General features: G+C 45.8%; 1 protein-coding gene across 1 annotated transcript; it reads right to left on the bottom strand.

Moving 5' to 3' along the window:
• Window positions 1-5,848: 5,848 nt before the first annotated feature.
• Window positions 5,849-11,395, bottom strand: FAM136A (family with sequence similarity 136 member A). The gene is made up of 3 exons (XM_072148855.1): window positions 11,206-11,395; window positions 8,020-8,160; window positions 5,849-6,377 (listed from the first exon to the last, which is right to left on the bottom strand). The coding sequence occupies exons 1-3, from the start codon at window positions 11,290-11,292 to the stop codon at window positions 6,180-6,182; spliced, it is 426 nt and encodes a 141-aa protein (XP_072004956.1). The 5' UTR covers window positions 11,293-11,395; the 3' UTR covers window positions 5,849-6,179.
• Window positions 11,396-11,411: the final 16 nt, after the last annotated feature.

The raw sequence follows: 11,411 nt of genomic DNA, 5'->3' as shown, positions 1-11,411 counted from the left end.
ATCCCATTGTTTTCCTAGCATGTGTATTCCTTAAAGGCATACTCTGATTCTCTGGTGCATAATAAAAAAAAACTAAATCCCTGCTTCCCTGAGTGCAGACCATTCCATATTACTTTAACACACATAACAATACTGTCTCTCACTACTAGGGTTACTCCAGGAGGACAGTACGAGGTTAACTCCTGTGTGCAGTGACGGATGCAATGATCCTGTTGTGGGTGAGTCACCCTGGTGTGTGACAGAGCTCCCAGGAATTCAGCTTTCATATCTAGGCATGTAAGGGACCAGAATCCACGTGGGCTATGGGAGCGTCCGGACAGCTCAGGATCCAGAGAGAAACCCACTCAAGGGCGGCATTCGGGAAAACAAGCAGCCACGTAATGTTAGAGATATGGGAGAGTAACGCAATGCTGTGAGTGGGCTATAATACTAGGTTCAACATGACACATCCATCAGTCTAGGACAGCTGGGACCGACCCATTGTGTCTCTATGAAAAATAGAAAATTCATATTTATTCTTAGATTTCTAAAGAGGTGCCCTGGTATAATTTGGTTCAGCTGCTGTAGTGGTTGCGGTGCCCCTGTGGAAGACACTTATACTTAACATCGAATTGTCTGTTTGCAGCTTTGCCCATTCAAGCAATGGGATATTTAGCAAAATGTTATCAATGAAACATCAGCTAATCCCATAAAAAAAATTACACCTTACACAGCTCTGTCCACCAAGTTGTCTTGACATTGGCGGAAGTCTGATGCAAATTTAGGAAGAAATTCAGGGTCCAGGTTACTATCTCCTCCTGAACTACTAAGGTCGGCGGCATACCTGGCGTTTTGAACCCGTTTTTGGGCCGTTTTTAAGCAGTCCGTTAAAAAATGAATTAAGATAATTGGTAAAACTGGTCAAAAAAAGCATGCGTTTTTTAACGGACTGCTTAAAAAGCCAAAACGAGTTCAAAACGCCGCGTGTGCCGTCAGCCTTAGGGTGCGTTCACATGTTCAGTATTTCAGATGCAGTTTTCAAAGCCAATAGCAGGTGTGGATCATAATGGGTAAGAACATATAATGGAGAGAAGCTTCTCCTCCTCTGTTTTCACTCGCCTTCTGGACATCAAAACTCCATCTGAAAAACTGAACATGTGAATGCACCCTAAAAGTTATACACAAGCATGGAGTTCCCTAACCCTTGCAATAGCAATACTGTAGTGGTGACGTCAGATGAAGAATTTTATTGAGGTTTCAGAGATGGGTTCAAAGGGCTTACTTGTTTATGGCGAGAATGCCCAATTTTGCTTCCACGATGGTACACATTTTGTACAAATTGTACATCATATTCGGAACTTAAAGGGTGTTGTCATGTGGACATTGACATTGCTATATAGAGACAATTCTTTAAATGCATGTTATTTAAAAATGTGAAAATCATTTCCAAGAAATGTAGCTAAATGGTCCCTTAAAAAGTGATTGCTGTCCTTAGATATGACCACCCATACACTTTGTAAGCGGAGGCCACAAATGCAGTATTGAGTCCTGCCTAATCAGCTTTCAATAACATAAGCAATAACCCCGGACATTTCATATGCAAAATCTATATCCAGCAGCAGTGGTCGTATCCAAGGACCACTATCTCATTTCTAAGGGACATTATAACTACATTTATGAGAAATTATCTTCACATAGGGATTTTTTTATAAACAACATCCAGACGAACAATTAAATAAATGTATGTATGTATATGACAGATGAATTTAATTAAATGTGAATGCCCAGATTGGAATACCCTTTTAACGTCCCAGACTTATTAAAGCCCCTGCACCAGTTTTCTGTCGGACTTTGAACATTCTTTTCAGTACAAACTGCTTGAACGTGTATTTAAGAAGTGTCCGAGACACATTTGTGTCTCTGCTGCACTATGCTGCAATGAAATGGGCGTTCCAGTTCACAGTTGGACCGTGCAACACATTTATCATGTATAGTCTGACAGAAATGTGTTGCACGCTCCATGTTAAAGGTGCACCAAAAATGAAAAAATATAGTACACCCTGTCATAACAGTGCAGGGGTCCCAGATTCATAAATAACTCATTTTGTTCTCAAGAAAGGTATCCACGTCCCTCTTGAACATGTACAAAGTTTCCACCATAACAACCTCCTACGGCAGAGTTCCACAGTCTCACTGCTTTTAAAGTAAAGAACCCCTGTCGATAGCGATGGTATAACCCCCTCTCCTCTAGGTGTAGAAGATGCCCCCTGTCTATGGTGATGGTAGAACCTCCTCTCCTCTAGGTGTAGAGGATGCCCCCTGTCTATGGTGATGATAGAACCTCCTCTCCTCTAGGTGTAGAGGATGCCACCTGTCTATGGTGATGGTAGAACCGTCTCTCCTCTAGGTGTAGAGGATGTCCCCTGTCTATGGTGATGGTAGAGACGCCTCTTCTCTAGGTGTAGAGGATGTCCCCTGTCTATGGCGATGGTAGAAATGCCTCTCCTCTAGGTGTAGAGGATGCCACCTGTCTATGGTGATGGTAGAAATGCCTCTCCTCTAGGTGTAGAGGATGCCCCCTGTCTATGGTGATGGTAGAATCCCCTCTCCTCTAGGTGTAGAGGATGCCCCCTGTCTATGGTGATGGTAGAACCTCCTCTCCTCTAGATGTAGAGGACGCCCCTGTCTATGGTGATGGTAGAACCGTCTCTCCTCTAGGTGTAGAGGATGCCCCCTGTCTTTGGTGATGGTAGAACCACCTCTCCTCTAGGTGTAGAGGATGTCCCCTGTCTATGGTGATGGTAGAGACGCCTCTTCTCTAGGTGTAGAGGATGCCCCCTGTCTATGGTGATGGTAGAAATGCCTCTCCTCTAGGTGTAGAGGATGCCCCCTGTCTATGGTGATGGTAGAACCTCCTCTCCTCTAGGTGTAGAGGATGCCCCCTGTCTATGGTGATGGTAGAACCGTCTCTCCTCGAGGTGTAGAGGATGCCCCCTGTCTTTGGTGATGGTAGAACCACCTCTCTTCTAGGTGTAGAGGATGTCCCCTATCTATGGTGATGGTAGAACCGCCTCTCCTCTAGGTGTAGAGGATGCCCCCTGTCTATGGTGATGGTAGAACCGCCTCTCTTCTAGGTGTAGAGGATGCCCCCTGTCTTTGGTGATGGTAGAACCACCTCTCTTCTAGGTGTAGAGGATGTCCCCTGTCTATGGTGATGGTAGAACCGTCTCTCCTCTAGGTGTAGAGGATGCCCCCTGTCTTTGGTGATGGTAGAACCACCTCTCTTCTAGGTGTAGAGGATGTCCCCTGTCTATGGTGATGGTAGAACCTCCTCTCCTCTAGGTGTAGAGGATGCCCCCTGTCTATGGTGATGGTAGAACCTCTTCTCCTCTAGGTGTAGAGGATGTCCCCTATCTATGGTGATGGTAGAACCGCCTCTCCTCTAGGTGTAGAGGATGCCCCCTGTCTATGGTGATGGTAGAACCGCCTCTCCTCTAGGTGTAGAGGATGCCCGCTGTCTATGGTGATGGTAGAACCGCCTCTCCTCTAGGTGTAGGGGAGGCCCCCTGTCTATGGTGATGGTAGAACCACCTCTCCTCTAGGTGTAGAGGATGCCCCCTGTCTATAGCGATGGTAGAACTGCCTCTCCTCTAGGTGTAGAGGATGCCCCCTGTCTATGGTGATGGTAGAACCGCCTCTCCTCTAGGCGTAGAGGATGCCCCCTATCTATGTTGATGGTAGAACCTCTTCTCCTCCAAGTGTAGAGGATGCCCCTGTCTATGGGGATGGTAGAACCCCCTCTCCTCTAGGTGTAGAGGATGCCCCCTGTCTATGGTGATGGTAGAACTGCCTCTCCTCTAGGTGTAGAGGATGCCCCCTGTCTATGGTGATGGTAGAACCGCCTCTTCTCTAGGCGTAGAGGATGCCCCCTATCTATGGTGATGGTAGAACCGCCTCTCCTGTAGGTGTAGAGGATGCCACCTGTCTATGGTGATGGTAGAACCTCCTCTCCTCTAGGTGTAGAGGATGCCCCCTGTCTATGGTGATGGTAGAACCACCTCTCCTCTAGGTGTAGGGGATGCCCCCTGTCTTTGGTGATGGTAGAACCACCTCTCTTCTAGGTGTAGAGGATGCCCCCTGTCTTTGGTGATGGTAGAACCACCTCTCTTCTAGGTGTAGAGGATGTCCCCTGTCTATGGTGATGGTAGAACCGTCTCTCCTCTAGGTGTAGAGGATGCCCCCTGTCTTTGGTGATGGTAGAACCACCTCTCTTCTAGGTGTAGAGGATGTCCCCTGTCTATGGTGATGGTAGAACCTCCTCTCCTCTAGGTGTAGAGGATGCCCCCTGTCTATGGTGATGGTAGAACCTCTTCTCCTCTAGGTGTAGAGGATGTCCCCTATCTATGGTGATGGTAGAACCGCCTCTCCTCTAGGTGTAGAGGATGCCCCCTGTCTATGGTGATGGTAGAACCGCCTCTCCTCTAGGTGTAGAGGATGCCCGCTGTCTATGGTGATGGTAGAACCGCCTCTCCTCTAGGTGTAGGGGAGGCCCCCTGTCTATGGTGATGGTAGAACCACCTCTCCTCTAGGTGTAGAGGATGCCCCCTGTCTATAGCGATGGTAGAACTGCCTCTCCTCTAGGTGTAGAGGATGCCCCCTGTCTATGGTGATGGTAGAACCGCCTCTCCTCTAGGCGTAGAGGATGCCCCCTATCTATGGTGATGGTAGAACCTCCTCTCCTCCAAGTGTAGAGGATGCCCCTGTCTATGGGGATGGTAGAACCCCCTCTCCTCTAGGTGTAGAGGATGCCCCCTGTCTATGGTGATGGTAGAACTGCCTCTCCTCTAGGTGTAGAGGATGCCCCCTGTCTATGGTGATGGTAGAACCGCCTCTTCTCTAGGCGTAGAGGATGCCCCCTATCTATGGTGATGGTAGAACCGCCTCTCCTGTAGGTGTAGAGGATGCCACCTGTCTATGGTGATGGTAGAACCTCCTCTCCTCTAGGTGTAGAGGATGCCCCCTGTCTATGGTGATGGTAGAACCTCCTCTCCTCTAGGTGTATAGGATGCCCCTTGTCTATAGCGATGGTAGAACTGCCTCTCCTCTAGGTGTAGAGGATGCCTCCTGTCTATGGTGATGGTGGAACCACCTCTCCTCTAGGTGTAGAGGATGCCCCCTATCTATGGTGATGGTAGAACCGCCTCTCCTCTAGGCGTAGAGGATGCCCCCTGTCTATGGTGATGGTAGAACCTCCTCTCCTCTAGGTGTAGAGGATGCCCCTGTCTATGGTGATGGTAGAACCGCCTCTCCTCTAGGCGTAGAGGATGCCCCCTGTCTATGGTGATGGTAGAACCTCCTCTCCTCTAGGTGTAGAGGATGCCCCTGTCTATGGTGATGGTAGAACCGCCTCTCCTCTAGGCGTAGAGGATGCCCCCTGTCTATGGTGATGGTAGATCCTCCTCTCCTCTAGGTGTAGAGGATGCCCCCTGTCTATGGTGATGGTAGAACCTCCTCTCCTCTAGGTGTAGAGGATGCCCCTGTCTATGGTGATGGCAGAACCTCCTCTCCTCTAGGTGTAGAGTACATAAAGTCACAGACAGGGCCACTCAGTGCCCAGGTGCATAGAAGTCGCCCATAGATCCTTCTTCTGTACCATCAGTGCATATAAGCTGTGCAGCATTAGCTTCATGGCCAAGAAACTGCATACAAGCCTTGTATCAGGACACACAATGCCCAGTGCTGGATGGAGTACAAGAAGGACCATCAATCATTAGGATAGACCCCTAAAAAATAAGGGAGCACACAGGATTCTAACCCTACCAATAACCTAGAACAGATTGACAAAAAGATAAAACCAGATGAACATTTTTTTTGGACCATTTCACTTGATGGATGTGACGATTGTATTATCACATTATGTTAGCGGCTGCAGCAGTGTTCATGCTCATATTCACCATAAATGACTTCCTTAGTTTTATACATTGTACCGTCATAGAAAAAAAACTATATAAAATACATGTGGATCTGCCATATGGACCACAAGACACTTCAGACCATGAGATGGACTCTTATCAGCACAAAACCCGTGGACAGTTTTTCTTCTAGCCATTTCACCCGAAATCTTCTGCAGGGTCATCGCCGGGGCTCCGAGCCTGCTACACAGCACTGGAAGGGTTAACCGCCATCTCAGAGACACAGCTCTACGAGGTCTTCTTGTCGGCGTCCACCAACGCGTCCTTCAGCTTCCTGGTCATACTGGGGATGAGGTTCATGTGGTCCTCTGCGCACTTTATGACGCAGCTCTCCAGCTGGGCCCGGGCTTGTGACTCCTTACTCCCAGAATCCAGGGAATCCTTCGCTATGTCATTGCAGTGCATTGTGCAGCGGCCCAGCCGATCCTAGGGCGGGGAGAAGAAGGATTAGGACAGAGATTTATCAGTGTTTCACCTTATTTTTAGAGTTATCGATAACCTTATTATGGGGGACTTTATTATTACTGTGGGGCCTGTGCAATATTGATAATACTTTTGGACCCGTTATGTGGAAGGATGGGGGTGTGGTATGGTTTTTAGTCTCTTGAATCGTTTTCTGTAATTTTATAAAATTATTTTTAGTGTCTACTTACCCTCATCATAAATGACCTTTATTTTTTTTGTAGTGTAGTCATTATGTTGGGTTCTCTCCTGTCGATAATTGTAGTACTGGGGCTATGCTGGTGGTCTTTAGACCAGTCTTCTGTATACTTTTCACCATGTCGGATGATGGAGCATAAGATGGTGGAGAAGGGATGAGCAGACCGTTAAGGTTCTATTCGATTACTGAATGCTCAATCCCACTGGTAACACCAAAAGCTGCAGATGCCATTTAAAGGACTCTATGGGCAGCAATGATGCCAGTGGCATTGGTTGAGTCAACTACGTGATCAGTGGGAGCACTGATCCCGGGTGGTAATGGCGGGTGGATGTGGGGGTGTTTGAGGAACCCAAACTTCTGCCTGGAGACTGCGTTCGGGTCGGGTACGCTCATGACATACTTTTCACCATCCTTTGTGTCCATGCCTTCTAAAGGGGCCATAACTTTTTTACTTTTCAATTCATGTACTCATGCAGCAGGTTACTTTTTGAGGGCGACCATTAGCAACATGGGATTGCTGCTACTGCTGTCAGCATTTACAACACCATCTTAGGGGTATAGTGGCAGTGGAATCAGTGTTAACACCATAGCCATTAGAGATGGAGTTCCCTGTGCCCACACTATGACCATGATGTAACCATGTGCCTGAGTGCTCACCTGCACCTACTTGTGTCATTGCAGGAAGGGGTTAATACTTCAGACTATGTTCACCTCTTGTGTCTGACACTTCATCACAGATTTAGTCCCTTTGTATGGGACAATGTTGCACGCAGCGCTATCTGTACTGTCAAAATAACAGCCTAACGGACCTAATTATAAGGGAATGGGCTAGATCGGCCACCTCACCGGTCCATCATGTGATGGATCTCACAAAGCGCCGCGTCTCCGATAATAAAGAGCAATTGTGAATGTTGTCTTCCCATAGCCTCTCCTCACTCAGATACACCAAATGTTCTTACAGATACAATTACATTGGAGATTTGCTGCCCTCTACTGGATTATACAGGAAGAGCACAAACAATTAGAGGAGCTTTCAGGTACTTAGAAATAGATGACCCCTCCTTATTATAAGCCACCAAGGTCAGATCGGTGGGGGTCAAACAGCTAGCACCTACAGCAGAAGGCTTGACCACTGTAAGTACCACAGTGCTGCGGTTCTTAGATAAATTATGAAATATTATATGTAGCGGAGCTGACATGATCCTGTGGCTCAGTCTCTATTCATCGAGTTAAGCTGCAATAACCAGAGATGGTCACTATATTGTGAACAGAGCAACTACGTTTCTTCAATCAACTGACGGGTGAAGGCGCTTGGTGTCAGACCCTTCCTAATCTTATGCTGGAGACCAACCCTAAAGAGAGGTCACCAATACTCAAGTCCAAAATTCTTATATCTTCGAGACTTACCTGGAATCTCTCCAACTCACTGGTGACCAGACTTTGGGCCTGTGCCAGGGGGGCATGGCAGCGCTCTATACAGCCGTGTACCTGCTGCATGGAGGCTCGGTCATTGTCACAGCACTCCGCACTGCACCGGAACATCTTCCCCTGAAACAAGAATCAAAGTGGAGTCAAATCAAAATGAAATAGAAGCATAACAGACATTGAAGTAGTATTACGGCACTGAATTTGAGACATTAACAGGACTTTCAAGGCACAGATCATCTATGGAATGTGCAATGAAAGATTCCACTACAGAAGGGAACATGATTTTACTCCTAAACGCCTACACTTCATAATTAAAACACTTAGACCTCATGCACACCATATTTTTTGCGGCTCAAACTGTATCCACCTCACAGCCCCCATTAGTGCACGGTCATGGTGCATGTACCGTATCTCACCACACCGTGACAACGCCTGGTGACCGCACTGCCGATCAAATGGCAGGTATATTCCTTCTTTCCTATGGTTATGGGTGAGCAATGCCCAACATCACATATCCACATGACTGAATTGGGACGCACTTTCCCCTGTTTGCGGCCCGTTTTGCATACACTGTGGTGTGCATGAGTCCTCAGGCCTTGATCAGATGGTAGTGCTCAGTTTATGATATAGGAATAATAATAATTCCTCTGTTTATATAGCGCACACAGATTACACTGAGCTTGTCAGATCGGTCAGGAACACTACAGAGGACTGTAGTTCTATGGGGCAGCACTGGACAGTAGTGTCTTACAGCATCAGGGTTCAATGAAATTTCTGCTGTTTTGCATCATTTAAGGTTATAATAACGCAAAACCGTGGGGGTAAGCAGACAGCATCAAGACTTTAGCAGGTGGATAAGATAAAAATACAGCAAAGTGGATCAGCCCCAATCGATCAGATTTAATATCCAACAAAATTACAATGAAAAGCCGCAGATTTCAGCAGAGAAGGACACAAAGCAAATATTAACCAGACAGTCAATAACAAAGGACAGGACATTATTTTTTGGCAAACAGAGCAGAGTTCACCAGGATGATGTCCTAGCGCCAACTATTATGGGACAACATATAGAGAGCGCTGTGCCAGCCCTGTATCCTGGTGTCTACTCAGCCTATATCTTCCCCCTTTAAATTGAGCTGCCCTCCCTGTAAAAGAGCTATAAATAATGGCAAGGTCCCAGGCAATGTGGTGCCTCTCCAGTGTACACAACTATCCAGTAGAATAGACCACAGCGTGTCCCCTACTTACAGCCGGGCATCATACCTGAAATACACACATCAACAGAAAAGAAAGTACAATGGGATATTAAGAGTAATTCCAAAAAAGTCTATCTTTTCCAGGGATAATGGCTCTGTGATTAGTTGGAATTTTCTCTGGAGTCTCATGAGGGCTACAAAACCAGAATAATCTCATGAAATTGTAATAAATGACGACTTGTGGCTTTCGCTATAACTGCTCGGAAGGCTCATTCATCAATGTACAGTATATGATCCAAGGTGTTCTGCCACCATGTGGACAATATCATGAACTGCACTGCCTTCAAGAACATCCTGCAGGCAAATACGTGCTATACTAAATACCAAAATATTCACTGTACTGAATGAAAACCAAATTGAGACATTATTAAAAAAAGAATAAAAAGAAACACTGTGTTTGATAATTATAAAAAATTATTTTGTTAGACCAATAAATATCATTTGCTTCTTTTGCGACTTTTTACTGTATTTTCACAAAAATTAGCATTTTTCCACTCACTTAGCAACGTTCAGCACAAGTGTATACTGTGTTGCGCCTGATACATCTTTAGAAATTTTTGCGCAGATAAAACTCCAGTCCCAAGCAGACTTAGGCAAATGTTTAGAAGGAACTCTACCACCAGGATGAAGGATTGTAAACAAAGTACACTGACATGCAGATGTGTGCCCCTTCGGGCAGTAGTTTCTCTTTAGCTTCTTATGCCCTTGTTTTTACAAAAAAAAGGCTTTAAAAATTATGTGAATGAGCCTGAGGTGCTCCAGGCTTAATTAACACCTATAGACCCCGGAGCCCCTCAGGCTCATTTGGATAAAGTTTAAAGCCTTTTTTTAAAAACAAACATGGGCATCAGAAGCTAAAAGTAAAGCAGATTCTTCCAGAGGTGGCACACACCAAATTGAAAGCGTTCTTGGTTTATAATCCTGATGGTTGATTTCCTTTATACATTTGCAACTTTTGAGACAAACAACAACAGATTGATATTCCACAAACACCAAAGAAAGCTGAACAACTACAGAAAGATTAACTGTTAATGCCGGCTGCACACAAATGTAATGGGTCTGTGATTGCACTGATCCACCACAGTAACAAGGACATAACTCCGTCCATCAGAGTGCTGTATGATACAGGGAGTCCCTTCTTCCCTGCTTTTATCATAATTACAGTTTGGTGATGCTGTGGGGAAGCAGGGACTCCCTGTATCATATATCACTATGATGCTCCCATCCTCTTCTCAGTGGTCGATCTGTGAAATCCGACAGATTTGTAATTCATGGACTGTCGTGCGCTGCCAGCCTTGAGGGTTGAATATCAGTGTGAACGCTGGCTAATCCTTCAGTGGGATCACATGACTTTCATTCAAGTAAGAAGTGCAAAAAAATAAATTGCTGACTGATCAATGGAAATGTTTGTAATTTAGAATGAGCCGGGTAGAGACTATTTATTAAGTTTATTTGTTTTCATAGCACCAACATATTCCCAAGCGCTGTTGATTGTCATTCATAACAGTGGTTACTTTCCCTTAGGGAGCTCACAATCTAAATTCTAAATGAATCCGTAAGGATGTTTATGCCATGTCTGGTCACAAACAAACATGTGAAGAACATGCAAAGAAAAACAAGCATGCATAGTCCTTGGTCAGATTCGGCAAAGCTGTGAGACAACAGTCCTATAACAGTAACCACTGCACCTCTGGGGACTGATAGGGGAGAGGATGATATCTCAGGACTACACTGCCAAGTATTTGGATATATAAAATGTGCAAAAGTAAGGAAGATGAATAAACACATCACATTTAGACACAACCACTGCAGTGCTGAGCTGGAGGGCATATGACATGACAAGTGGACAATCCCTTTAAGAAGTAACTACTATATGAATGAATTACAGATCAGTCTGATGTCTTCTTACCTGCATCTTCCTAATATTCTCCCTCTCCAGGTTCTTCACCATAGAGTCCACCGCATTCTGCAGCCGGTTCTGGTATTCCTCAGCCATTTCTATGAGCTTAGGCAAGCAACAGCATGGGATCCAAGGGCAAGAAACCCAGCTTCCGCCCTCACCACGTCACTTCCTGTATCCTAGGACGCCTCACCGTCACCGTCCGCCATATTTGT

The sequence above is a fragment of the Engystomops pustulosus genome, chromosome 4, assembly GCF_040894005.1.
Source record: "Engystomops pustulosus chromosome 4, aEngPut4.maternal, whole genome shotgun sequence".
NCBI lineage: Eukaryota > Metazoa > Chordata > Amphibia > Anura > Leptodactylidae > Engystomops > Engystomops pustulosus.
The sequence above is the reverse complement of the archived record's forward strand: the minus strand, read 5'-3'. Positions and strand labels throughout refer to the sequence as shown.